At 44.2% G+C, this 27,847-nt stretch overlaps 1 protein-coding gene across 2 annotated transcripts in view; it reads left to right on the top strand.

Moving 5' to 3' along the window:
* DOCK5 (dedicator of cytokinesis 5) overlaps nt 1–27,847 on the top strand; it is a 147,306-nt gene that overhangs the window by 50,663 nt on the left and 68,796 nt on the right. For both annotated transcript variants that reach the window (XM_082200203.1, XM_082200204.1), the window contains exons 5-18: nt 1,079–1,175; nt 6,474–6,622; nt 10,279–10,414; nt 11,307–11,464; nt 12,614–12,695; nt 16,136–16,265; nt 19,195–19,267; nt 21,058–21,200; nt 21,396–21,521; nt 22,614–22,738; nt 23,477–23,575; nt 25,008–25,080; nt 26,246–26,349; nt 26,885–27,071. In XM_082200203.1, coding sequence (XP_082056329.1) covers nt 1,079–1,175; nt 6,474–6,622; nt 10,279–10,414; nt 11,307–11,464; nt 12,614–12,695; nt 16,136–16,265; nt 19,195–19,267; nt 21,058–21,200; nt 21,396–21,521; nt 22,614–22,738; nt 23,477–23,575; nt 25,008–25,080; nt 26,246–26,349; nt 26,885–27,071 — 1,682 coding nt within the window. The remainder of the gene's footprint in view (nt 1–1,078; nt 1,176–6,473; nt 6,623–10,278; nt 10,415–11,306; nt 11,465–12,613; nt 12,696–16,135; nt 16,266–19,194; nt 19,268–21,057; nt 21,201–21,395; nt 21,522–22,613; nt 22,739–23,476; nt 23,576–25,007; nt 25,081–26,245; nt 26,350–26,884; nt 27,072–27,847) is intronic.

Genomic DNA, 27,847 nt, shown 5'->3' with positions numbered 1-27,847 from the left:
AAAGTGTGTGTGTATATATAACATCATATAAGATAATATCATACTGTGCAGCTCTTACAGTTTTTATTGGAGAGGAACCTTTGAGAGGATCTGACCAGTTTCTTTAGTATTACTTCTAATAGGGAAGTGCTGGCTATTAGTTCATTACCAACTTCTCTCAGCAAGGCTGGATGGCGTGAGGATGCAATGAATTTCACTGAATCGAATGCTGCCTGGTGCACGACAGCCACAGTTGTCTCTAGGCTGCTGCTGGAGCTTCCCATGGTTCAGCCTAAATGAGAAGCATGCTGGTATACATGCTGCCTAGTTGCCCCTGCTTTGCTCCTTCTCCGGCACAAGCAGACTTGGCATGCTAGGAAGCCTTGGCTTCTCGTTACATTGGAAGCAGGTCTCATGGTTTGTTGCTCCCCAAGAAAGACATGATTCCTTGCCAAGCTCAAATTTTAGCTTTGATTTTGGCTTGTGGACCATTTTGGGTCTCTGGATTGTTGTCCTGCTTATATCAGGAGAAGAGTGAAGCAGGAATTCGACAGTATGCATGACCATGTTGCTCGTTGGTGGTAAACCACAAAAAACCAAAAACTGACTTATTGTCACATGCCAAGGCAGCCACTGTCTACACTTCCTGGCAGGGCCTCTCTAAGGTTTCAGGCAGGAGTCTTTCCTATCACCACTTGAGGATGCCAAGGATTGAGCCCACGACTCTTAGCATGCAAAGCATCTGCTCTTCTGGTTTGCTACAACCCTTCCTTAAGCTGTCTCCATGTTGTGCCTTGCTTGCTTGCCTAACCTTTTATCACATCCACACCACATTTTAAGGCACATGGCTTCCACCAAAGAATCCTGTGAACCATGGTTCAGCAATACCCAGCACCCTTACAAAACTACAGTTCTCAGGATTCTCTGGGGAAGCAATGTGCTTTGAATGTACGATCTGGGTGTGAGCTACGTACGTGAATAAGTTTTCTCTGATTTCCTAACCCCAGTAGAGACTCCATAGACAGAATATTAAATGACCTAATGGCCATTACCTTTTCGGTAATCATTTAAATATTTCTTCTCCATCCGCCTTCTGCAGACAACATGAGACAGTAATTCCTAGTGAGCTGCCTTTGGTCCAGGAACTCACTTCCACTTTGAGGGAATGGGCTGTGATCTGGCACAGGCTGTATGTGGTGAGTTGCGATTCTCTTCTCCTTCTTGGGCAGGGAGGTTTTTTGGCAGGTGTAGGGAAGCCCTGACTCATGGGCCAAATTAGGTCTGGCAGGTGTCTGAATTTGGCTGCCAGGCCATTCCACGTGTGACATCAGGTGTGGGACAAGTGAGAACTGAAAGTGAGACCTGCTGTACAAGAGAGTTTCCCATTGGGAAGTCCCAAGTGCAGCCAGGTGGGCTTGCTTTCACCCCAATCAGTTAAGCCAGCACAATTAAAGTTGTCATAATGACACCAGGTAATTTGACAAAGCAGCAGACTTTTAACTGGAGATCCTGGGGGTTGAACTTGCACGCAAAACTTGGTCTCTTCCCATTATCCAGTGGTTCACCAATGGATCATGATTTGTCTTTTGTTCACCTCCACTCTAGGGACTTAACCCCCCCCCCCAAAAAAAAAAACCCAGAGAGGCGTGTGCTGTTTGTGACTTACTGTTTTCAGTTGCATTTGCTACTTTTAGCCTCCAATCCTTTCTCTTTCTTTATTCCCCTAAAGCAGTGGTTCCCAACTAGCTAATTACTGAAGAACCCCAGTTTTCCAAAAGCCAAGCCATGGGCCCTCTGCTTTTGAAAGTTTTGATAACTTTATGGTAGTTACCTCTGCCAGGGAATTTTTTGAACAAAATGTGGGCTAGCCCCTGTCGTCGCCTGTGCTGCCAGCCCTGGCAGTGGAGGGAGAAGCCAGCCAACCAGCCAAGTCACTTCGCCTTCTGCTTCTTCAGGCTGCTGCTCAGCAGATGAAGGTGACTCCTGGCCCATGATAGCCCCTAATCAGGCATGCGGATGAGGGAAGGTGCAGTCATGACAATCGCATGGGTGGGGTGTGTCAGATCAGACATGGGGATCAGGAAAGAAGCAGTTACAGAGATAGGGGGGAGGGGAGGAAGCGACGTCACCTCCACCGCATGGCTTGAGTGGGAGGGGGTAGGGATGTGGGGTGCATCAAGCCACCATCAGTGGGGCAGCCAGTGGTGGCAGCCAGCAAAAGTGCACATCCTCTGTGGCTGCTGCTGCTTTCCTGCGGACTGAGAAAAGCTCCGCCTCAGGGCCAGTGTTATCAGCTGAAACCGCACTGCAATATCGGTGGTGCCTTCAAATCGGCTGCCTTGCTTTCCCTCATGTGAGGAGCGATATATTGCTGCATATTGTCAAAATCGTTATGATGGTGTGATTTCAAAACCAATTTTGGCCAATATATCGAAAAATTGCACAGCACTAAAACAGACCATAAAAATTGTGAAATTACCATGCAAAAATGACAAAAATTTAGTGGGAGGTGGGAGTCAAGAGATGAGGCTGCAGATCCCCTGTGTTTGTTCTGTGGACTCCAAGGGTTCCCAGACCCCTATTTGGGAGCCACTGCCCTAAAACCACAATATCTTGTTCTAGAGTCTAGACCAGGGGTCAGCAAACTTTTTCAGCAGGGAGCCGGTCCACTGTCCCTCAGACCTTGGGGGGGGGGGGGGCCAGACTGCATTTTGAAAATAAAAAAAATTGAACGAATTCCTATGTTCCATAAATAACCCAGAGATGCATTTTAAATAAAAGGACACTTTCTACTCTTGTAAAAGCACTCTGATTCCCGGACCATCTGTGGGCCGGATTTAGAAAGCGATTGGGCCGGATCTGGCCCCCGGGCCTTAGTTTGCCTACCCATGGTCTAGACTCTAGACATTTTAGAGATCTGCAAACATTCCTACCCCTCTGAGGCCCAACCTGGCAGTGTTTTTGTTCAACAGAATGGCTTTCTCAGTGGGGGATTATTTTAAATGCAAGGATTAGGCACCTTAGAAACCACCTTGTATTTTTATATCCTGTCTGGCAGGAACCCATTCAGAGCTCCCTGAAATGTGTCTAATGTAAACTTCCCTGCGAAAACCGTAAATGACCACCCTAGCCAGAAATTTGAAAAGAAAGAAAAAAGTATCTGTATTGTGGATTAGTTTTTTCCTCCCCTGGTTTGTGTTTTGCCCACAACAGGAAGAAGAAGGAAGTAAAGCACAGATAAGTGAAAGTGCCCAATATTACTTGCTTCAAATCACTTGGGGCAGTGGCTCTTAGAATCCACTGCAGCGATTGGCAGCTGATGGGTCAGAAAGTCTGCCACAAAGCTGGGCTTTCAGAAACAATAAGTGTCTTGTGGCATCTTAAAGACCAACCAAAGTATTGTGGAATAAGTTTCCATCAGTGGACTCTTTGGGCACCCAAAGGGTATATATATTTGTATGGTGGTAGTGGCCCTCCGGGTCTTGTGGAGCAGCTTTGTGCAACCTTGGGTCCCCAAATTTTGTTGGAGGCCAACACTCTTGTTCTGGCTGGATGCAGAAAATGGTGGGTGCAACCAGCTGAGGAACCCGCAAGGGAAGAAGGCTCAGGGCCTGGTGATTGGTGTTGGGATGACAATGAGTGGTCAGAGGGAGAAGACTGGGAAGAGGAGGAGGTGTCGGACGCTGAAGACGTAACAGAGCTTAGTGAGAAATACGAGTGTGTGCCAGAGATAAGTCCAGAATCAGAGGCAGAAACTGAAGCAGGAGAGGAGGAGGAGGGAGGTCAAGAAGCAGAGACGAGTCAGGCTGCTGAGGAGTCAAGGGTGTCTCCCTCTCTTACTGCAAAAAGCTTCCCTCCTCCCTGGACTTCCAGAACCGGGAGACTCATTAAATGGGAGGAGCAAAGGTAGACACGCCTACACAGTCTCAGATTGTTTGGGAAAGACCTGGGAAAGGAGGGGACGTAGGCAGCTATGGGAAGACCTTCAGTCTCAGCAACTGCTTCGTAGGGGCAAGACCTACTGTAGAAGAACATGAGACTATAATCTCAAAGTTGTTGGTTTGAAATTGGGCAAAAAAGATTCCTTCATTGCAGGAGGTTGGACTAGATGACCCTCGGGGTCCCTTCCAACTATGATTCTTTGAATTCTTCAACCAATTAATGTGTAAAGAAATGCATGTACTAGGTAAAGTATGTAAAAAGTAGATATCTTATGAAAATAACATACAGAAATGCATTATATTTGGCAATGTCATTTACTAAAATGTGCATGTTTGGATAAATTCACACAACAATGCTGATGGATTTTTATGAGGACTTCCAAACTGATGCAGAAACATCTGAATTTGAGATTTAAAAAATGAGAAGCTGAAATTGACCGGTTCACCCCTTCGTAAGCATTGCCAAGGGAAATGTAGCAAATTTTGTGTGTGAAGTGGGTATTTAAAACACTGAGTGGTCTGTTTTTCCCTAGTTGCTAATTAGTGTATGCTGCACAATGTGTCCTCTGGGACACACTCATTAGAAAGACAAATGGTCCTTAAATTGGTCTTTTTCTTTCGTCCTTCCACTTGACCTTGATTATGCGTAAGCCTTACAGAACCACGCATGATTTCCCCAATGAGAGACAAGGTGAGACATCATTCTTGTGCGGTGGGAAAAGGTTCCTTTTGGTGCATATATTTTTCTTTGTGTAGTTTATTGAATTGATTTCAAATTGTACAGGGCCCTGATGTCTAATATGATCAAGTCTAGATTATAAATGTTTTAAATAAATAAATAAATAAATATGAATTTCTTTCCTAAAGACCTAATGTGAGGTTACATGGGAGATCTGGGAACTTGAGCTCACCGTGCAATTTTTCTTCTTCTGAAAGCTACAGCAAGGAACTCACATTGGACTGGGGCTGCACGTAGGGGAGGAGGGTCTAACTGTTGTTAAACTTTTTACAAAATTTGCATGCCGCCTACTCAATAAACAAAAACAACAACACAAAACCCCTCTAAGCCAGGGGTCTGCAAACTTTTTCAGCAGGTCCACTGTACCTCAGCCCTTGTGGAGGGGCCAGACTATATTTTTTTGGAGGGGCGGGAGAACGAATTCCTATGCCCCACAAATAACCCAGAGATGCATTTTAAATAAAAGGACACATTCTACACATGCTGATTCCCGGACAGTGCGTGGGCTGGATTTAGAAAGCGATTGGGCTGGATCTGCCCCCCAACCCGGGCTTTAGTTTGCCTATCCCTGCTCTAAGCGGTTTACAGAGGGCAATCTAAAACATTCATTAAAAATTCCAGAAAAACATACATTAAAAATAAGTCAACATTTTTTTTTAAAAAAAAAAAGAGAAAAGTTTTCAGGAGAAAATTTTCAGTAAAATGCTGATGAATTTAAAAAAAAGTTCACAGTGTTATGTGCAAATGTGGAGAACTGAATTTAAGGTTGGAAAAATGAGAAACTGAAACAAACCCCAACTGACAAATTTGCCAGCAAGGTCAGCTTTGTTAATGAATTCATTCTGCGTTAATCTGAGCTATGGTTGAGAAGATTCCTGGGTCCAGGTGGATGCAGCTGGTATCTTAAGTTGATGGCGTGCTCAAAACTCACGGCTCATTTTTGGCCTCCAAGCCAGGGTTTTAAATTCCCCCAGATTGCAACCATTAACAGTAAATTCACTGTCTTCTCCTTTCCTTTATTGAAATAACATGGATGGATGATTTCCATGAGTTTTTCTACCTGGCAGGTTAATTTTTCATCTCCCTAACTGAAAGCAATTGTGGGGGTGGGAGGGAGGGGGATAATCTGTGCCAGGTGTAGCTGAGAGGACCAGAGTAGACCCATCACGGGAATGAAGCAGATCTGGATTCAGCATGTCCATAGCCATTTCTGTCCCATCCCTGGTCCACCCGGTTGCAGAGGGCGACACTTCCCACTCACCCAGCTTTTCAGCAGTGCTTTTCAATGCCAATGGTGGTGCAGCCCCCTCTTCACTAGCGGAGGGACACCTTTGTCATATTCTGACCCTCTCCAGCAAGCAGTAACAGGCAGTTAGGATTGTTCTTGTTTGTTTGTTTGTTTGTTTGTTTGTTTGTTTGTTTGTTTGGTGTCTCTGGTGTCTTAAAACCCTCCCAAGGCAGCTTATATATAAAAGATAAAATTCAGAACTATTAACACCCCATTCCATGTAATTCCGTCCTTTAATACAGACGTTTAAAACACTTCACAATCCAGCAGTACACTGCTATAAAGCTAGCATAAGCAACTTGAGAGAGAACAAACAGCAGTAATATAAATGGTCAATGCTTGGAAATTAAGCTCAGTATCTCGACTAAAAACAGCTCAAAGGAAATGAGTTTTCAAGGCCCATTTGAAAGCCAGCACCGATGCGGCCAAATGTACATCACTTGAGATGTGGTGCCACCATTGAAAAGGCCCCATCTCCAGTATCATCTCTTCCAATCCCCTTTTTTTCTCCTTCTGTCTGCTTTAGGAGAACAAGAAGTCTCTCTTTCGCCAAGTGCAGCAGATGACCTATAGCCTAATTGAATGGCGGTCCCAGATCCTCTCCGGCACGCTTCCCAAAGATGAGCTGGCTGAACTCAAGAAGAAAGTCACAGCCAAAATAGATTATGGCAACAGGTAGGTGATGCTTCACTCCTAGCAAGGGGTCTGAATGTGGACAGCGGATTGGTTATGTCTGGCTCTCAGGAGTCACTCTGTCCATTGGTCTTCCTTGTGATGAAGCACGCTTAGGATATTGTGTTTGCACAAGAAGCATCTTTTTGAAATAGGATAACCCTTGATAATAATGTTTTGTTTGGTCATGCCAAACTGTGTCCTTTCTACAGTAAAGGTGCCATTTTTAATTTTCTCCATTTCGCTCTCTTTGTGCTCTCTTTCTCTCTCTCCCCCCCCCCATACTTTTTGAATGCAAGTCGTTCAGGGATACAGAGCAGAGGAGGTAATAGGAGAAGGAGCATACCTCAGGGAGGGGGGAGTCTCAGGTTTGATTCTTCTAAAGAATTTGCATTCTTCTAAAATTCTCTTGTAGCTGAAATGTCCAGGCAACCTGATTTCACACTCGATTCTGTGATGAGCAGCACATCCAGGAAATGAGCACAGCTTTGTTTGTATGCTAAGCCCTAGCCTTAAGAACAGGTGCTGAATATTTTAACTCTTAAGCTCTGTTCTATGGCGATGTTTTGGCCTGTCTTTTATGTGTGTGCATATATGTGTAGCATGTGCCATGCAACTTCTGTGTCTTTATTTATTGATTTATTGATTTACTGCTGTGGTGCTAAATGTTACTATACCTAGCCAAAAAGGGCTGGATCCCCACCCCCCTCTCTCATGCACACACACACACGTTTCCAGCTCTGCTGTTGAATCCTAGCCCACCCCCGATTAAAAGTCCTGAAAGCAGGAGCTTGCAAGGGAGGCACAATCAAAACCAGAAATTTCTTAAATAGTGCAACCCACTTCCAAAGTTTTAGCAGCAATTAGCAAAAACTGGGAGGGTACCATGCAGATGTGAGTTCTAGTAGCATGAGCTCTCCCTAAGACACGACGTAGTCTCAGGGCTGTAGCTGGGGGGGGGTGAAGTAGACCCCCACCAGGGGTGGAGGCGAGGGGGCATGCAAAATTGGCTTTAAAATATGTCCATAAATATGTCTATAAATAAAAATATTGATTATTGCACCATAAGAAAATGTTTTAAATGGAGGGTCTTTATATGATATGCGGGGGCCCTGTTTTTCTCTATTTTTCATGGCTGGGGGTGCAATCTGGACGGTTCTGCCAGGGGTTCAAGATCACCTAGCTACGGCTCTGTGTAGTCTGGTCAATTTTTAAAGACTTTGATTTGCCCCTTCATTTCTAGGGCAGGGTATTGGCACTGATTTTTGTGTTGTGTGTTCTTTTCAGAGCAAAGCGGTGTGGGTGGGGGGCAGAATCTCCCCCATGGTCACCACTCACCCCCTTATCTGTTCCCCCCACTTCAGATATTTCTCTCTCTCTCTCTCTCTTTCTGAAACTCTAGTACTAGAAGTGAGAGTGGCAGAGAGATGAAACGCCTGCAGTATGGGGAGGTTGGTGGAGGATATGAGACAGGTTCCCTTGCCTGGGAAGAGCCACCGCTTGGTGGCAAAGCATCTGCCTTGTACGCAGAAGGTCCCAGGTTTAATCCCTGGAATCTCCAGGAAGGGCCTGAAATGCTGGAGAGCCTCTGCCCGTCAAGGCAGGCAGTTCAGGACTGGATGGTCCCAGTGGTCTGACTCGGCATAAGGGCTCACCCACACTTCCATTTGTTCTATATTTTCTTCCACTTGTCCCCTGCTTTCTAGGCATGGGTCCAGTAGGTTTTTCTTTTGTCTCGCTGCTTTCCCCAAGAAAACCTGCTGGGGACAAAGGAAGTGTGGCTGAGCCTTAAGGACGTTTCCTCTGCTCCTCTGCAGGCCTCTTTGCATGGGGAGGGGCTGCGGGATTCACACACACAAACTTCTATCTGTCTATTTATCTGTCGATATCTTTATATGGGGAAGAACTGTACAGAAATGTTGCATGCAAAAGATGGAGGTTTGATCACCAGGCTCTGTAGACATAGGGCTGGGAGGGATTCCTGGCTGACACCCTGGAGAGCCAATGCTAATCATGGCACACAATCCTGAGCCTGATGGACCAATGGTCCAGCACAGTATGTTGCAGTTTTCTGTACACGATTGGTTCAGTTGTGGTTTAGACAAATATATCTGCCACTGTTGCATCTTGTTTGAGCCCGAGACGCACGACAGACGTTGCACACTCAGCATGTTAATTGGTAACCTTCTCTTTGCAGCTGAAGGAAGCTTTGGACATTCTGTCCTGTCTGTAGGTTGCTTCCATGGCTCATTGATCATGTCAGCTCTCTTTCAGAAACACTAATTAAGAAACCACTTGAAAGCAAGAAGCTAAAAAATTAACTTTATTGGGGAAATGTCATAAATTTGAGTAGGTGCTCAGACAGTGCCAAAGAACCTTAATTGATTGTGTCTTGTGGTTCAGCCATGGACCTTATTAATTCTACCTGCCCTGCAATAGTTGTTCATTTTTTGTTCCCTTTTACTTAGTCTGGTCACCAACCTTCTGGGGCACACTGGCAAGCAGCAGAAGCAACACAACTGAGCACACACTGAGCACACACTGCAGCCTGTTCTATTGATCGCTGTGGGATGCTTCTTTTGAGCCTACTTTCAGTGGGTGGAGGTGACCCTCTTGGCACCAGGAAGTCCTCTGCAAGCACACGTGTGCCTGTGTGCGCCACATTGCTTACTGCGTTCTGCTGCATTGCAGCATAGCTGGATGCAGAACTTCATGCAGTAGCAAGATACAAAAGGTCTTTCCTCCTTTCCATCATTTTGGGATACCTCCACTCAGTTTCCCCCTCCCCGCTGTCATGTTGCACTCCTCTGCTGCCATGCTGGCATGTTAGAAGTTTTGGATGACCTTGGGGAAGTGGAGGAAGCAATATGCATTGGAAGCTTGTCCATTAGAGTGAATGGGCATGGCCTCACCTACCTTGGCCTGCCCCCACTTGCCTCCTCTCTTACTTGTAACCAGTCATTGACTCCGGCTTCACCTACTGTTGGCCTCCCTGCCTTCTGCCCCACCAGTCCCAAGGGGCACCAGCCACCACTGGCAATATATCTAGGTTCTTATGTGTGCTGCAAGGTCCAGTGGCATGACCAGGCAGCTGCTGATGGCCCACCACTGCCTCCTTGACACTGCTTTTCATGTGCGGCGCTGCCACCACTTCAGGTTTCTCCATCGGTTATGGGGCTGCATCCTCCTCTCTCTCTCTCTGCTGTTTGAGGGGAGGTCCTGCCCATCCACCTGTCCACCAATAATGAACCTGCTATGTACAAGGCCTGAAGTTAGAAAGACAAGCACACTGCTCCTTTCTCCTCAAATTTATACACTGTTTTGGTTCAGTTTCCTCAGAGACTGTTAGGGCTTCTCTTCGCTAGGGACTCCATTGATTTGCTTACACTGCCCCCCTCCCCAACTTCACTCCATCCTCCTTCTCAGCAAGCAAGAGACAGCATCCAGGATACATTCCAGCAATGTAAAAACACTTGAAGGGGGTACAGAGCAAGGCGAACGAGGGGGACATCCTTGGGAGGGGCCTAGCCTCAGAAGAGTCCCGTGAGCCAGATAGAGAGGCCTGCAGACCACATTCCTTACCTCAGGTTCAGATTCCGATGAGTCCCCTTGTTAATCCATCTCCCTTACTTACCATGGACTGCTTGTTTTCCTGCAAGGATTTTGGGGCTGGACTTGGTGGTACGGGACGATAATGGCAACATCCTGGATCCAGATGCTACCAGCACAATTGCGCTCTTTAAGGCACACGAGACGGCATCCAAACGAATAGATGAAAGGATCCAAGAGGAAAAGGTATACGCAACTGTGACACCAAATGAGATGCAGGGGTGTCTTGGCAGAGAGCACCATGAGCCCGGTTTTGGTTTGAGTGAGCAAATATGGCCTGTGCTGCCTTTCCAGCATTACAGTATCAGGTCAATGAATAATTTCAGCTTCCTATTAAGATTAGACATGGGTGATCTCTCTCCTGCTCATACTGGATTAATTTGGACATGTTCCCAGATCTGCCTGCAAATCAGGAAAAATTCAAATCACTTTCTGAGCCAATCTGAATGGGAACAGATTCAGATTCATAGTAGCTACCCGACCCCTGGCAAAGCAACAAAGGAAAAACTGCCACAAGGCAGCCTTCCCTAACCTAGCTCCTTCCAGGTGTTGTTGAACTACAGCTCCCATCAGCCCCAGGCAGAGAGGCCAGTGGCCAAGGGTGATGTGAGTTGTAGTCTAAAACATCTGGAGGGACCAGATTGGGGAAGGCTGAGCTAAGTGAATGTTTGAAGAACAGGACTCTTACATCGCTAACATCTGCAAGACAGATTTTACCAGATAATGCTGTTCTCTGTCATGGAAAAAGCTTGTCCTGTGGTTGTAAAAAGCCCCTAGGATCTAACCAATTAATCAATTAATTGCAGTGCTTGTTCTACATAAACGCCACTCTCAGTTTTGCTGTCTATCCCATAAGCTATCCCATGCATATGTCCAACCGCTGTGCAACTTCATTAATTTTGGCGGGGTTGCGCAGGGAAAATTCCTGGTGGGTTAGGTTTCCACTCTATCTATAACAGTCTTATTTGGATGCGGGCTGAGAAAATAGATAGTTTTCAAGACAGATTGGCTGTGGCGTATGCTCAGTCCTCTTCCTTCTAAAGTTTCACTTTCTTGTTCCCCTCTTCTTTCCATCAAGTCTTTGCAGCAGAATGTAGACCTGCGGGGACAGTCTATTTTCAACACAACCCACACGTACAGTCTTTATGTCAATTTCAAGAACTTCGTCTGCAACATCGGTGAGGATGCGGAGCTGCTTATGAGCCTCTATGATCCCGACCAATCCAAGTTCATTAGGTATGTGGTTCTTCTGATGCTTTCTTCTAAACAAGAAAAAGAATGCCACTAAAAGAAAGAGTGTGATACAGACTTAGGCATCAATAGAATAGTTCTTTGAATTTGGTCTCCTTTTCTCCCTTCCCTTCCTCTTCACATGTGAGTGGGGGAGATGTGAAGCTTCTATTTGCTATTCACCCAAATAGAATAAACTGTGGCATTTGCAAACCATAGTTTGTTCACAAGCCAGGATATCCTAACCAGTGTTTCTCATAATTGTGCAAAACCACACAGAAACTTTCTTCTTCACCCCCTGCTTGCAAGGGAGGGAGGGATGGGGAGTTTGTGAGTCCAGACTTGTATCTGCTTGTTCTTATAATGAGAAACATTTGTTTGTTTTTGCTTATGCCCTGGCTAGCATATAAATTAAGGTTCATAAAACATCATTTACCCACACATTGAGGCTACCTTCACAACTGAATTGGCAGGTGAACATACTGGCAAAATTCAACTCTGCTTGCTTCCACTCTCCTGCTGTTTCTGATAAGAAGAGAAATGAACCTTTGAGGTTTTCCCCAAATCTCTTTTGTGCATGGCGGGTGCCTTTTAGCCTGAGCTCTGGAAATGTTCCCTCACTTGGTGTCTGAAATGGAACTGTCCATTGTCTCATCATGGTATGCTATCCCATGCATATGTCCAACCGCTGGGCAACTTCATTAATTTTGGTGGGGAAGCGCAGGGAAAATTCCTGGTGGGTTAGGTTTCCACTCTTCTGCCTTCATCTGCCTCCTGATATGGCAAATCCTTTAGGTGGGGAACCTGGGGCCCTCCCTCAAGTTGATGGACTCCAATTCCCATCAGCATGTCCAGTGGTCAGTGATGATGGGAGCTGCAGTCCAAGAACATCAGGAGGGCCACAAGTTCCCTGTGTCTGACCTAACACTGAGCAAAATCATTACCTGGTTTTTCTTTCTGTGAAATGCCAAAGCACCTGAAAGTTTGTTTCACCTGGACACAACAGTTGCTTCTCTCTGAAGTTCTGAACTTTTTTCCCCTTTTTTGCCACTGGGCAAAGTGATCCATGATTTAATTAGCATAATTAAGTATGATGATGTGACCTAATTAACCTAGCCTAGCTATAACAATGTTTGTTTTATTTATTTTCTGTAGTGAAAACTACCTGGTTCGTTGGGGAAGTAATGGAATGCCAAAGGAAATTGAAAAACTTAATAACCTTCAAGCCGTCTTTACGGTAAATCCTGTTGCTCTACGCTTGAGAAAGTTTGTTCTTCCCTGCCCCGCCTGCAGCTAAGTTATTTGTGGCACTCTTCTTATAACTGTTGCTTTATTACTTTTGTTGTGATAGGCCTTTACATCATTGCAGGAAGCAGTGGAGGCCATCAGACTGGTTGCTGTTTAAATGCAGGTTGTTAAGCCATCTGGCAAACACAATACAAAGCCAAACAAGTTTTTTATTTTTTAAAGGTCATTTTGACATGCTGGCTCGCCTTCATTGCTTAAGCTCTGCTGATTTTGCAGGATTTTCAGACGTTACTTTGGTTCTGTAGCTTCTGACCAAAGAACAACTGTGAAACCTGAATTACAAGTGCCTTGTAAGGTTGCCCTAAGCCTGAGCCCTTAAAATTGCTGGTGACTTAGGCAAGTCTTGCCTGCTTTGATTTTAAAATAGTAATTGTAAGTCCTTTAAGATGTGGCTTAAAAGTGAAAAATGGAACTTTCCCAATGAGGAAAATGAAACCAAAAATAAAACAGGAATGTTTTCAATAAGTACAAAATTATTGCGACTGAAATACCATTGGAAAGTCAATCATGCCTGCTCGGATCCTGAAAACATAGTAAAGAGATGTATCTTCCTGGGAATCAAATTCCATAATCTCAGTCCTGTCCCGTATCAACGCTCTCTGTTCCATTGACAAAGGGACATATTACAACTTTGTGATGGAAACGTAGAAGATGCTATGATCTCTGAAGCATCAACAGGCCTAAAGAGTGCATTTTGATAAACTGTGGTGACCATCTTTTGGTGGAGTCAGCAACAAATCATGGCTTGCAAACATGGTTTGTTCATGATAATATAAACCATGATTAAGCTTCTGCGCCAGGTTTGGACAACCAAATAAGCCATGGCTTAATAAACCCTGTCCTGGCATTATGTATGAGCCAGGCCAGTATATAGAATTGTTCACGTCCCCTGTATTTGTATCTTTTTGTTTAAGTTTCTAGCCTCTGCTGCAGAAAAAAGAGTTTGAAAGAGGGGGTGGTGTTTTTACTGAAGAATCAGAAATAAGGATTGTAGCTTATTTTCCTGTGTCAGGAGTCAAGAGGCATGACAAGCTGTGAAGAGACAGCTTGCATGTTTTATGCTATCAAGGCAGGCATGTATTTGTAGAGGCATTTGGGGGCTGCTCTTATGGGTGGCGCTGTAGGTTAAACCACAGAGCCTAGGGCTTGCCAATCAGAAGGTCGGTGGTTCGAATCCCCGCGATGGGGTGAGCTCCTGTTGCTTGGTCCCTGCTCCTGCCAACCTAGCAGTTTGAAAGCTTGTCAAAGTGCAAGTAGATAAATAGGTACCGCTCCGGCGGGAAGGTAAACGCCGTTTCCGTGTGCTGCTCTGGTTCTCCAGAAGCAGCTTAGTCATGCTGGCCACATGACCTGGAAGCTGTATGCCGGCTCCCTCGGCCAGTAAAGCGAGATGAGCGCCGCAACCCCAGAGTCGTCCGCGACTGGACCTAATGGTCAGTGGTCCCTTTAGCTTTACCTTACATATTTACAGAACTTCTTTTCTCCATCAACTTGCCCAGAATCCCAAACTGTAACATAATACGGAAGCTCTAAGCAGTGAGAGGTCTTTTATGCAGGCTGATTTTATATGCATTGGTTTCCAGTCTTGGATCATCAATCTCAAAACTAGAAATAAGTCGTCTGTACTTCCCTGTCAGTGGCAGGTTTGCATTAGATGGAAATATGATGTCATCATTTAGTGGTGGAATGGTTAATTATTGGCTCTCGCTTCCTGGCGAGTAGTAGAGAGGTTTTCTGCAGAACAAGGAAGTGGCGGAGGGTTGTGTTATAGGTTCATCTCAACCACTTTGATTTGATCTCTCATTTGGAGGAGTTACTATCTACAGAATCCTTTTACCTGGTGTAGCAAGTCTTGGAACATGACTGACCTAGCTGTAGTATCAAGTACTTAAAAGCTCACTAAGGGTGCAGCCCAGTAGGAATTTGCTGTCCTTTCCTCCCTACTGTCAGAATTTAGATTTTAAACACTTTGGAGAAAGGAACCTGCAAGTTGTATCCCACTAAGTTCTACTCAGAGTAAGCCCATTGAAATGAATTCACCCAATTTCCATTAATTTTGGTGTGTGTATTCTGAGTATCACCAACATTGCCTTCCTTCCTTCCTTTATTAACTTTTCTTTTTGGTTTTGTTACTCTATAGAGTACCAGGTACACTGATAACACTATATCAATTTATTTTCATTAGGACTGCAGTGTTGTGGCAATTTATTCATGCAGATGGATCCATTAAAACACTTTCAGCTTTTTAGAAAGGCCCCCAATTTTCAAGTGATGGCAGAATTTTACTTTTTGGAAATTAGTTTTAATGTAAGTAGTTAATATGCAGTGGCAGCGTTCCTCCCCTGTGGTTGAGAGAAGAAGGGATGCCTCTTCTAAGACAAGAAGGCTGCAATGTCTGTGCCCATCATATGAAAACAAAGGAGATGTGTTTTCCCACTGCATTTTTCTTATATGTACATTTGTGCAAATTTTACTTATTTATTTACGTATTTTATATTCTGTACCTTCAACATAGAGCTACACCCCCAGTATGGCTAGTAAGAAACAAAAGTACAATTTGAAAGGAACCAACCAACCAACCAACCAACCAACCATAAAGCTTACAAACTAACACAGCAAATTAGAATGACAAACTAAAACAGCAACAGCTGACTTAAATAGATGGTGAAAATCCAAAGTCAAAGGAATGTTTACGTTAGCTATTCTTAAAATCTGAGAAAACAGAATATTCCCCCCCCCCGGTGCCTAAACAATAATAATGAAGTATGTAGGCAGTCCTCCTTGAGGACTGCATTCCATGGGGCAGAGGCTACCACAGAAAAGGCTCTCTCTCTCCAGAGACCACTTAGACAAAGACAATAACAATCTCAGTGCATTAGCAGATTGGTATGGTAGAAGGTGGTCTAACAAATATCTGGGCACCATGTATTCAGAAAGCATTACCAGAGATGTCTAGTAAACCAGATCATTAGTTAGGTGTCAACTGAGGGTATTTGGTGAACCAACACAACAGTGATGGGGGATTGAGGATTGGAATGATCATTATGCGGTATTATGGCAGAGGACAAAGTGGTAGTGTACTTCTTGATTTTGTAGGAAATGTATTGTTATGATTTGTTTTGATATTAAATATATGGTTGTTGTTTTTAAAAAGACAAATTTCAGGCAAGCAAAAACACTCCAGGGCTTTGGGGTGGGGGTGGGGGGGCTCAGGAGTGTATGTGGCTGGAGGAGAGTCCTATTCCTGTTCTGGGATTTTTGATGGTTGACTGACAAAGCCATGTTCCTTTCCGCCCTCTCACTCACAAACTAGTCTGAGGTGATTTTGACTGTCTTTTCCTTCTGTAATGACTTCTGTTGCCCTTTTAGGACCTGAGCAGTTCTGACCTGATACGGCCTCGAATCAGCTTGGTGTGTCAGATTGTGAGAGTAGGCCACATGGAGCTCAAAGAGGGCAAGAAACACACCTGTGGACTCCGGAGACCCTTTGGAGTGGCAGGTATGGAGGCCCATAGCAGCTCAAAAGATCTTACAGTGGTACCTTGGCTTAAGAACAGTCCTGTTTATGAATAATTCAATTTACGAACTCCGCAAAACCGGAAGTTGTGTCCTGGTTTGTGAACTTTACCTCGGTCTAAGAATGGAAGCCGAATGGTGGAAGGGCACCAGCAGTGGGAGGCCTCTTAGGGAAAGCGCGCCTCGGTTTAAGAACGGTTTCGGTTTAAGAACGGACTTCCAGAACAGATGAAGTTCATAAACCGAGGTACCACTGTATTTGCAAGGCAGTCCTATAAAAAATGGATGAAACGGGTAGGGCAATAGTCCAAGGCCTGAGCTCAAATTCTGATTTTGTCCCTAATGAGAAGTTGGGATGTGCAAGAAATTAAATCAACACTTCCTGAATCAATATGCAAACTTAAGTGTAGCTATCTTTTTAAATTTGTGCTTCTCTGAATAATGTAGTGCAGTTCTCTAATGTAAATAATGTGTACCAAAAGGAATATAGTTGGGAAATGCACACACATAATTGTTAGGGGAAATTGTTTGCAAAAAAAAAATTATGTTGGGAGGAATATGTGTGCGAAAGCATACAAAGTTTCATGTTGACTTTAAAAAAAAATCAAAAGCTTGTGTGGAAATGAAGCAAACTGAATTTAAGTTTAGGAAAACGTGAAACGAAGATTTGACAGATTTGTCCATCCCTGATTATAGGCTGTAAGCAGAACTTGTGTCTGTCGGACAGATATGTGGGATTAGTAGATGAGCATGAAGTCTCATTATGAAGTATAATATTTGTCAGAGCCACTTTTGTAGTGGCTTGTTCATTACAAAAGCAAATTTCTAGTCCTTATGGATATACAGAAAAACATGGTAAGCCAGGGGCAACCTATGATGAAATCTCTAAAGTCATGTAGGACCTGAGCCATTTCAGGGATGGATTTTTTTTTTTTATAATATTTTTTATTGCTTTTTTTCCAAGGTCAGAATACATCATCGATAACACAACAAAAGCGATTTTACAAAAAGAAAAAGGAAATTAAATAGAAGAACATTCACTTTTCCAGATCTTTTGTCATAATCAACTGGAGGGATGGATTTTCAGTTCCCTACAGGTCCTCTCCGCCATGGCCCCTTGGGCCACCTATTTTTCAAGTGTTTTTGTGAACCCATCTCCTTTCATTCCTTGGGGATGTGAGGCAATATTAAAGTAGGCTAAAATGACACTTAAGTTACAAATGTTACAAACATAAGAAATGACTTTCCATATAAAAAGCAGGCCCATTTAATGTAGCCCCTTCTCCTTTCTGTGTCACCACCATCTGGCCTCTGATGTTCACTGCATGCAAAAGGTTCCAGGTTCAACATTCAGGTGGGGTCAAGAAACATCCCTGTTGGAAACTCTGGAGAGCTTCTGATGGTCAGTGTAGACAATACTGAACTAGATTGACCAGTGGTCTGACTCGGTATAAGGCAACAGTCTGTGTTCCTAGCTATGATCTCTCCTTAAAGTTGTGGTGGTTGGCTCAGAACCTGAAGAAGATTTCACGTTCAGTGAGCTTGTGGTTTAAGTAATGTACTAAAAATGTTATTGCCATATTTACTCTGTATTTTAACACTCCTAGTAACACCAGCTCCTCATTTTGTAAAATGAATGTATTGAGAAATGTATGAGAGAAGTGTCTTACTGTTCCCGGCTGTTGGGGCTCCAATCCAAAAGCAGTCAGCTTGCAAGGAAGCAGTGGTTTCCCAGCTCTGTCATAGCACAATTTCACATCCCTTTCAGGTGGCTCCATTTCACCCAGCTAAAGAAACAAAAATGAGTTGATTTTAAAAAGTCTGGTGAGCGGAAGTGAGGGATGATTGGCACCTGCTTGATTCTCTGTGGACTGAGAGCTAGTCTTTAAATCTGTTACATTTTATACTGTACCCTTTCTCCATGGAGCTCAAGCTGATGTATGTGATGCCCTCCCAGTTTACTTTCACAACAACCTGGTGAGAGAGGTAGGGTCGGTTGAAAGAGACCGATAGTCACCCAGTGAGTGTCAAGGATGAGCTTCTTTGAACATCATAAGAGCCCAGCACAACTGGGTGCAAAAGCGCATCTGTTCCAGTCTCCTGTTCTTACAGTGCCAACCAGATGCTTCTGGGAAGCCCACGAGCAGGACTTGAGTGTAACTGCACTCTCCCCATTTGTGATTCCCAGTGTCTGGTATTCAGAGGTGGTAGGTAACCAAGTTTTACTCAGAGAAAACCCATTGAAATCAATGGACTAAGTAAAACTTAGTCAAACACTACCTGTACCGCCTCTGATAGTTGAGGTAGAACATGGCCATCATCACTAGTAGTTGCTAATAGCCTTAAACTTCATGAATCTGGCTAATCCTCTTTTAAAACCATCCACGTTGATGGCCATCACTACCTCTTGTGGGAGTGAATTCCATAATTTAAGGGCCAGGATCAAAACGATATAAACAGGTAAGTTCCCGCACGCCTTCTTTCATTACAGATACACCCGCATGCTCCATTCCATGCCTTCTCAACTTGTAACAACTTGCCATAGCCAGTAAGTCACTCCCAGAACCACATATTCTGGCTCGCCTGGAATGGGACAACACCCACCACACAATCACTTTCACTGTCCCATTCAGGCAACAAAAGTGGACTTCTGTAGACTCTGGTCACCCATTATATGTGGCTACTTGAGGTCCAGGCCTGCTGTACAGTTAGCCTTTCTAATTCAAGTTGCTTTTACTCACCTCTAATATTTTGGCTGATGGCAATTGTTGTCCCAAACAGCTGGAGGGCAGTAGGTTGGGAAAAGCTGGTTAAATGGCTTGACATAAAATAATCTTATATAGTTAGTGAGTTCTTCATTGAAGCCCCTTTTATTATGGTGATGTAACTGGATAACTTCTGTCTTATCCTAGTGATGGACGTTACTGACATCATCCATGGAAAGGTAGATGATGAAGAGAAGCAACATTTTATTCCCTTTCAGCAGTAAGTATTGGGAAAAGGTTTTGAAAGCAACATTTTATGGAGATTCATTGTTTGTGTTTGCATCCAGCAGATCTGTGCACATTTAAAGGCACCATAATTACTTTGCTGGATCAGACCACTGGCTCACCTAGTCTTGCATCCCTCTCCCTTCAGTGACCAGCCTGAGAAGCCCACAAACTGGGCAAGGAGACAATAGTTTTCTCTTACTGCTTGTTTACCTGCAGTTTGCATGCACAGGTACACTTTCTTTGAACACAGGATCCACAGGCAGAGTTGGCATCATTTTATGCAGAATTTCTGCTAACATTGACAAATGTGTATTGCTTCTGCATTTTAACTTGCAGGCTATATATAGATGGCCTTGATTAAAAGTTAGCATTTCAATAGAATAAAATGGCTGGCAACCCTCTTTGTACTTTGAAAAGTATTTCAGAAATCGTTAATCAAACAAATGGCTTTCCTGGCTGTGGTTTCAAGAGGTAGGCACTCAACCATATTCAGTCTTACTATAATTATTGCTTTCATCAGTACTATCTGCTCCAGAGTTGAACACAGTAAAGCATCGTGAATAAAATAACTCAAATGTTGCAATTAGTTTATGTGTATAACAGAGTTTTTTCCTAGAATAGACCAGTAGAGCATCGTGAATAAAATAACTCAAATGTTGCAATTAGTTTATGTGTATAACAGAGTTTTCTCCTAGAATAGACCAAACATGCTTGGTAAAAACATCAGCTTTGGGGTCCAGCACAGACAGAACTCTGAGCCTCTCTTAGTCTTGAAGAAATTGGGTTTAAGGTATGAGTTATGAATCAAAGTTGAGTGGAGAACATGTTCGTTGTTGACATGGCAGAAGCCAGTGGCAAAAAACCCTTTAAGTGCGGGCTAAGCTGAGGGGGGAAATCCTCTTGTGGAAAGAGGGAGATGAATCTATAGCTGATTCCAATCTCTTGAATAGGAATGGAGAACGTGTGGCCCTCCAAATGTTGTTGGACTATAACTCCCACCAGTTCTGACCGTGATTGTGCTAACTGCTAGGGCTGACGGGAGTTGGAATCCAACAACACCTGAAACTTCTACTGTTTTGTGTGTGCCAGCTTATTGTGTGTGTAAGTCTGAAGTTCTGTTGAAAAGACTTTGGACCTGTCCCAGCTGTTGCCAGTTGAAAGGAAGAGAGGAAGAGGAAACCCTGCTAATGACTCTTAACGTTTGGCCAAGGATCTTCACTGAATATGCATTGCGTATAGATTTGGGAAAGCGCCAAGGTCCCAGGGCATGGTTGGCCCCCACAAGAGCACCTTTCTGCCTCTCCTCCATGAGTAGCTAGCACATTTGCAAAGCTAAGCAAGGTCCATTATGGTTTCAGATTAGATGAGAGACCATGTGTTGCGATTCCTGCCCTGCAGCGGGTTGCATTGGCTGGCCCTCAGGGTCCCTTCCAACTCTACAACTCTGTCATGGACTCCACCGACTTTGAGGGTGGAGGCCAAAAGGAAAAGGTGGACAGAGTCCTGGGAGCCACCATCGTTTGATGAGTGGGGTGGGAGTGGCATTCTACTCCCTCAGCTGATGAGAGGGCGCTGGGTGCATGTGTGTGAGAGCATTGGTGGCGACACCCACACCTGGCATGCCGCCCCCAGACATTCTACCAAAAGTGATTGTGGCTAAGGAAAAAAACGTTAACAAGCCCTTGCCCCGAAGAGTCCTGTCTTGTTTATAACACGGAGGGTGCTTGGAAGCAGCTGGAAGTTAACTTCTGTTTCCCATCCTGTTTCCCATCCCATTCTCAGGATTGCCATGGAAACGTACATCAGACAGCGGCAGTTAATCATGGCACCTTTAATAACCTCTCATGTGATTGGAGAGAATGAGCCTCTCACGTCTGTCTTCAACAAAGTCATTGCTGGCAAGGAAGTGAATCACAAAGGGCAAGGTACACAAAAGAAGTGGAAATGTGTTGTTGTTTTTAAGCACGAATAATGGGATGGGACCTGTGTATAATTTTTACTATTTTCCCCCACCCGATGCAATGAAAGTAATGATTTATTATTATTATTTTTATCCAGTCTGCCCAGATTGCAACATTCCCCAATGGTATTTATATATTAATGTTTCTTTTCTTCCATAGGCCTCTGGGTTTCTCTGAAACTGCTGCCTGGTGATTTAGCTCAGGTTCAGAAGGACTTTTCTCATCTCATTGACAGATCTACGGCTGTGGCCCGCAAAATGGGATTCCCAGAGATTATATTGCCTGGTGTGTGTAGTTCCATGTTAATGGTAATAGCTTCCAAGAAAACAGAGCAGTCATGGAATAAGAGGATCAATTGACATGGCAGTGGAAGGGAATCTGTGCGCCTCCAGATATTGTTTATTTATTTATTTAAGCCTCAGAGTGGCTCACAATAATAAAATACACAATACTGTGTACAAAATTTATAAAATTCAAAGTTTTTCAAAATGTTGTTGGACTCCAACTCCTATCAGCTCCAAACTAGCATGGCTATTGCTTGATGATGATGGAAATTGCTGCTGTTTTCTGGCTAAGCATTAGGAAGAACTTTCTGACACTGGAATGGACTACCTCAGAAAGTGGGGGAGACAGGAGGTTTTTAAACAAAGGTTGGGTGTCTATCTGTCAGGGATTCCTCAGCTGTGATTCCTGCATTGTAAGGGGACTGGACCTCCAAGTCTATGATTGCATGGATAACTGGAAGGCCACAGGCTCCCCGTTCTACAGATAGGATAAAATAACTGGTTACAGAGGGTAGGAAGAAATTGGCAGTTTCTTGCCCCCACATTCCACAGTATTATATCCATCATGGATGGGAAACCTTTTTCAGCCGAACGGCCCCATTGTCTCAGGGACAACCTACTAGGGGCCACATACCAGTGATGGGTGAGTCAGAGCCGAAAGTGGGCACAGCATTGGATGTGACTCTTGCGTTTGTACAGTAGAATACATTCCACTCAGAGGTTCCTAGCAACCTGGCCTCTATCCGGACAAACAGGTCATAGTATAAGAGTTCAAGATCACATTACTATCAGACAAAGACGCTTGCAGAGAGTGCAGAGCAGGGCTTGGGAGGGGTGTGTCTTGCCGAGAGTCATGAGGGCCAGACAGAGTGGTCTAGAGGGCCGCATTCAGCGTCCAAGCCTGAGGTTCCCTGCCCATGATAGACATGGTCATGTGTGGGCAGGGGGTTTATCTGGCTTTTAAAAGTGTAAACCATGGGCAGATGCCCTCCAGACAAGAAGAATCATTTGCTGTTGAATTTCAGAAATATCAGGCTTTGTTCTAACTTCCAACCTGGACAAAGAAACTTTACTATAGCCTTGACGGTTGCAGGTGAAGTTCGGAATGATATCTATGTGACCCTGATGCATGGGGAATTTGACAAAGGGAAGAAGAAGACCCCCAAGAATGTCGAGGTCACTATGTCTGTGCATGATGAAGATGGCAATCTCTTAGAGGTAGGAAGGGGCTTGGTAGGTGGGAGGCAGAATCATAATTAAAACCTGTACTATTTCTCCCCCTAATCAGCTATGAAGAGTGATTAAATGAGAGGCTTTTGCCCGTGGAAAGTTTGCCCACTAGGAAGCTGCCTTATGCCATTGGTCCATCTATGTCACTAGTGTCTCCCGTGACTGATAGTGACTCTTCAGGGTTCCAGGCAGAAGAGTCTCTCCTAGTCCTAACTGGTGATTGAACTTGAGACCTTCTGCATAAAAGGCAGGTGCTGTGCCACTGAGCTACAGCCTTTCCCCCGTAGAAAATACAGTTTCAAACAGTGCGTAATTAACTTACGGGATTTGCTGCTATGAGATGTGGTGATGGTCGCTACAAGAAAGGATTAAACAAATTCATAGAGGGGGAGTCTTGTCAACTGAATCAGGGATGGGAAATTTGTGGTGCTGGGACTCCAACTTCAATCAGCCCCAACCAGCATGGACAATGGTCAGGTATTATGGGAGTTATAGTTCAAAACACGTGGCGCACAGAAAAAGCTGGTGCCAAGGCTTCCATCACTTCTTCATGGTATGTTTAGGGCCCTTCACTGTCCCTGAAGCATTTCACCTGTCTGTGCAAATCATCTGCATGTAGTGAAGAGTTTCCTTCTATCCAGGGTTTAAAATGGTCATTCCTTTCAAAGATTGTCACTTTCTTTGATTTGGTTCTGCTTTTTAATTTGTTTCTCGTGTCATCCAAAGAAAGCTATCCATCCAGGTGCTGGTTATGAAGGTATCTCTGAATACAAATCAGTTGTCTACTACCAAGTCAAGCAGCCTTGCTGGTATGAAACTGTCAAGGTGAGATTGTGCACCATTGCTAGAGTTCTTTCCCGTGAGCTGCAAACTTGTAATTCACTGCTAAAAATGAACTCAGTTCCCTGTGTGTGGTCCTTTGGGTAGCTAAATTGGCACCACCTAGTCATAAGAGAAAGGCATGGGCAGGCTTGGGAAGCCACAAGCTTTGCAGCAGTAAATGCTGGGTTGCTGGGGTAGAGCCAGGAGTCACCCCCAAGACATTGGTATTGCTGCAGCACACCTGGCCAGGAGTAGGCAGATATACCAGCAGGAGTGCCACATTGGCTACAGTGGCCAGTGTGGCACTCTGCAATCCACAGAGCCTTTCCTGACTCAGACCCACCTTAGTTGAGCAAGACTAGCATCAGAAGGTTGACCTCATACCCCAGAAAAGAAAATGGCTGGCCAGCTAGAACTCAGAACAGGAGCACTCAATGCAGCAATGATTTGTGGCAGGTATTGCCCATACCACCTAGAAATCCCAAGTAAGAAAGAAGTCTAAAAGTGGCATTTGTATATTTTGTCTTCAGAGTGGGGAATATGGTGTGTAAATCCCAATAGTTAAGATTCTGAAAGAGCGGGTGTCACTTGCACACCAACTAAAAAGCTGACATGTTGTATACAACATTTAAGTAAAACCTGTTGTGATCTGCCCCGTGATAAGAGGCCAGCCCAGAGCGGAAGCTATATAACCCAAGGCATACATGGGACTGAATAAGAAGCTGTGAGTTCTGATTCTTTTTAAATCAATTGAATGAATTGTGGATGGGGAGACCCAACCGAATGGGCGGGGTATAAATAATACGTTATTATTATTGTTGTTGTTGTTGTTGTTGTTGTTAAAATTCATATTAGAACTTGCTAGGAACTGAACTTAAATAATACTCTAGGCTGGCCATTCTTGACTAAAAGCAGAATGCAGATTCTGAACGTGGTTGAGTAAAACATCTTGCCAAGGAAACTGAAACTCAATCTTTATACACATTTCAAGACTTAGAATTTGCATAATGTGTTTTAAAATCATAAAGTGTTTATGTTTAAGATGGAAATAACAGACCAATCATCCCCCTTAAAATCATATTTATTTCCATTGATGTCTAAAATGTTTTGTAATGGAAGAAGAAGCTAATCCTAGATGGCGTTACAGAGACTGTGATTAATGACGTGATTTTGGCCAAGTAAACTAGGCTACATTATATCTTACTTAAAAACATATGGGTAGAGGGTTTCAATCAGCAATAAATTGCTAGTTTTGTGGAATCCTCCTGTCAATCTTGTTAGGTATTCCCAAATACCCTAAGGTGGGGGTCACAATGAATGGGAAGGTTTGCAGGTGGAATCAGTAAATCCTTTTAATGGACAGAGGAATCCCATATTTTTTCTGTAAACTTGGTTTCTGATGTGCATATTTTATAATGAGATGTCTTTCATGCAGGTGTCCATAGAAATAAAAGAGGTCAGCCGCTACCACTTAAGGTTTACATTTCGTCACCGATCATCACAGGAATGTGAGTACTTGGGAGACGAGCAGCTGCCTGTCTCTCTGGCATGCCAGCTTGCCCCCGCGATTGAGGGGGCCAGCGCTACGCAACATGCTCATGTCACACGTGCATGCCCAGCGATGTGCTCACGTTATGTGTTCTGGCCATGCAACACGCCACACAGCTTGCATGTGTGACGTGAGCGTGTCACGCAGCATGCACGAGTGACCCGGACACGTCACACGGTAGGTGCGAGTGATGTGCACATATCGCCACACAGTATTGAGGGGGCCCGGCCCCTCCTTGAAAATGTTGGTGGCCCCTTGCCCGCCCCATGGCGCCCCTGCTGTCTCTTAAACACAGAAGGGTAAAAATGTCCCTTGAACCCATTGGGGTGGGTGTAGAAGAGAGAAGTGGCTTGCATTGTGCACACTGTAATGGGGAATCAGCACGTGGAATACGGCTGATCAGCCTTTTTCTGATGCCTCCCCTTTCCAAATCAGGAAGGATTTAACATAACTTTTATCTGGGGTGGGTGGGTGTGAATTTTTTCAGGTTCATGGCAGGGTGGCCCACCCTAAGCAGTGATGACTTCATGGATTAAAAAAAAGCACCACTCCTGGGGGGTAATTCCCCCAATATGCCCTGAATGATGGGGCACTTAGGAGAAGAAAATGGTAACTGGGTCACCAAGGTGGGAACCTTTGCCATTATTGCTGCTGCTAAAGGTATCCTTCCCCTCACCCATATTGGTGGTGAATTTTACCACCTCTTCTTGAAATCATTAAAATTGCCTAAAAATTGCCATCCTCCGCTGCCCCAGAAAAAACTGCTGAAATTTTAACTGTTTCAACTCAATATAAATGTTGAGATGGTTATTACTGTAATGATTATCACTGGAATTGGCATGATTTGGGGTGGGGGGATTGCACAGAAAAGTCCTTATTTTATTTATTTATTTATTTCACTGCGTTGATATACCACGTTTTTCTCCAAGGAGCTCAAGATGCTGCTCCCATTTAATCCCCACGATAACCCTGTGAAATAGGTTAGGCTGAGAGGCAGGTCACCCAGTGAGCTTCATGATTTGAGCCTGGGTCTCCCAGGTCAGTCCAGCACTTGCAGTGGCTTCTGGGTGTACTTCAACAGAGACCAGCAAGCAATACGTTCTCCTTCCTTCCTTCTGCTTCAGCGCGAGATAAATCAGAAAAAGCTTTTGGAATGGCTTTTGTGAAGCTGATGAATGCGGACGGTACCACTCTGCAGGATGGCAGACATAACTTAATAGTCTACAAGGTACTCCTTTCTTTTTCTTTTTTAAACCTTGGTGATATTGGTGAACCTGTCAGAATTTCTTCCTGACACAGTGGCTCTGTCCAGACATCACACTAACCCATAGTTTAGTGTGACAAGAATGAGCTGTGATGAACCCTGGGCTCGTGTGCTTCTTCCTTCTCAGATGTGGATTTGAAGAGGGCACTGGAAGGGCTTGATTTAGATTAGCCACAGATTAACATTTCATCTAAACCCTGAACTTTGACCCCTGTTAACATGGCTGGTTTCAAGGAAAGAGTAATCAAGATGACGCAATAGGTTTGGACATGACAAACTACGGTTTATCTAAGCTGAGAGGAAGTCTATGGTGGGGAGAGGCTATGATCATTCCTATAACACTAAACTATGGTTTAGCATAATGTTCAAATCCAGCCAGTTTTCTCCTGCCCTAACTAGCTCACCAATGTATAGGAAGAAAGAATAGAATCTGGATGGTTTGTAGCTAATATTACAGCAGTATAGATGTCTGAAGTTATATTCTCTATATTATTCGTAGGGTGAAAACAAGAAAATGGAAGATGCTAAGTTTTACCTAACGTTGCCTGGCACCAAAGTGGAGATGGAGGACAGAGATGGTCTTCCAGCGAAACATCATGTAGCCAACTTTACCCCAACCAAAGACAGTACCAAGGATAGCTTTCAGATTGCAACTCTCATCTGCTCTACAAAGCTGACACAGAATGGTATGTTTGACTGCTGGTACAATCCAAGCTTTCCTGCCTTAGCCAAGGTTACACTGGCCTAAGTTCCTCAGCCTAGCTGAACCTGAGGTATGGTAGTGTAAACCCCTCAGTCCGAGATCAGTTGGCATACCTTAAGTCGGTGTAATTCACACCAGCACACGTTCTGGGGGATGGGATGCCAGGAGTGTCTTACGCCTATTCCAAATCCCTTTCAGCTCAGCCACGTGATCTAGCAGTCCAGTGGAACTTAGGCAGATGAAGAGGGTGGTGCAAGTCAAATTCCTCCTGAATAGAATTTGGAATAAGCATAAATTACACTGGCGTAAATTATGCTGGCTTTCTGTAGTAGGACTGCTCTGTTACTTTGCTTTTTTCCAGTTGTGGGGAGGAGTAAAAAAATCACAAACACTTGCAGTGCACTGAAGATTTCCCCCAACTTTGGGAAATGTGCTTGACCTTCCTACTGGCTTCTGAAACTTTGCCTGGCAGTGCCCATTTGCTTCCATGCCCATCTTCACAGCCCTTAAGGATTAGAAACTTGCTTTTCAAAATAACTGAAGCTGTGATTTACAGGATGCTGAAAACTGGCTCGGTAGGGCTTACTTCTGTGTAAACAAGTGTAGAATTGTGCTGTAATTTTCAAATTTCCCCACCAGCACTTTCTAACAAAGCTGATCAAACACATCAAATCTGCCATCATGTGGTTGCTGCCAGTTCAGCAAATGAGCAGGGAGGCAAGCAGAGCAAACTAAGGTTGAAACAGGATGCCAAAGAGT

Source organism: Podarcis vaucheri, assembly GCF_965113315.1.
Source record: "Podarcis vaucheri genome assembly, chromosome: 15".
NCBI lineage: Eukaryota > Metazoa > Chordata > Lepidosauria > Squamata > Lacertidae > Podarcis > Podarcis vaucheri.
Note: the sequence above shows the minus strand (reverse complement) of the source record. Positions and strands in the feature narration are given on the sequence as shown.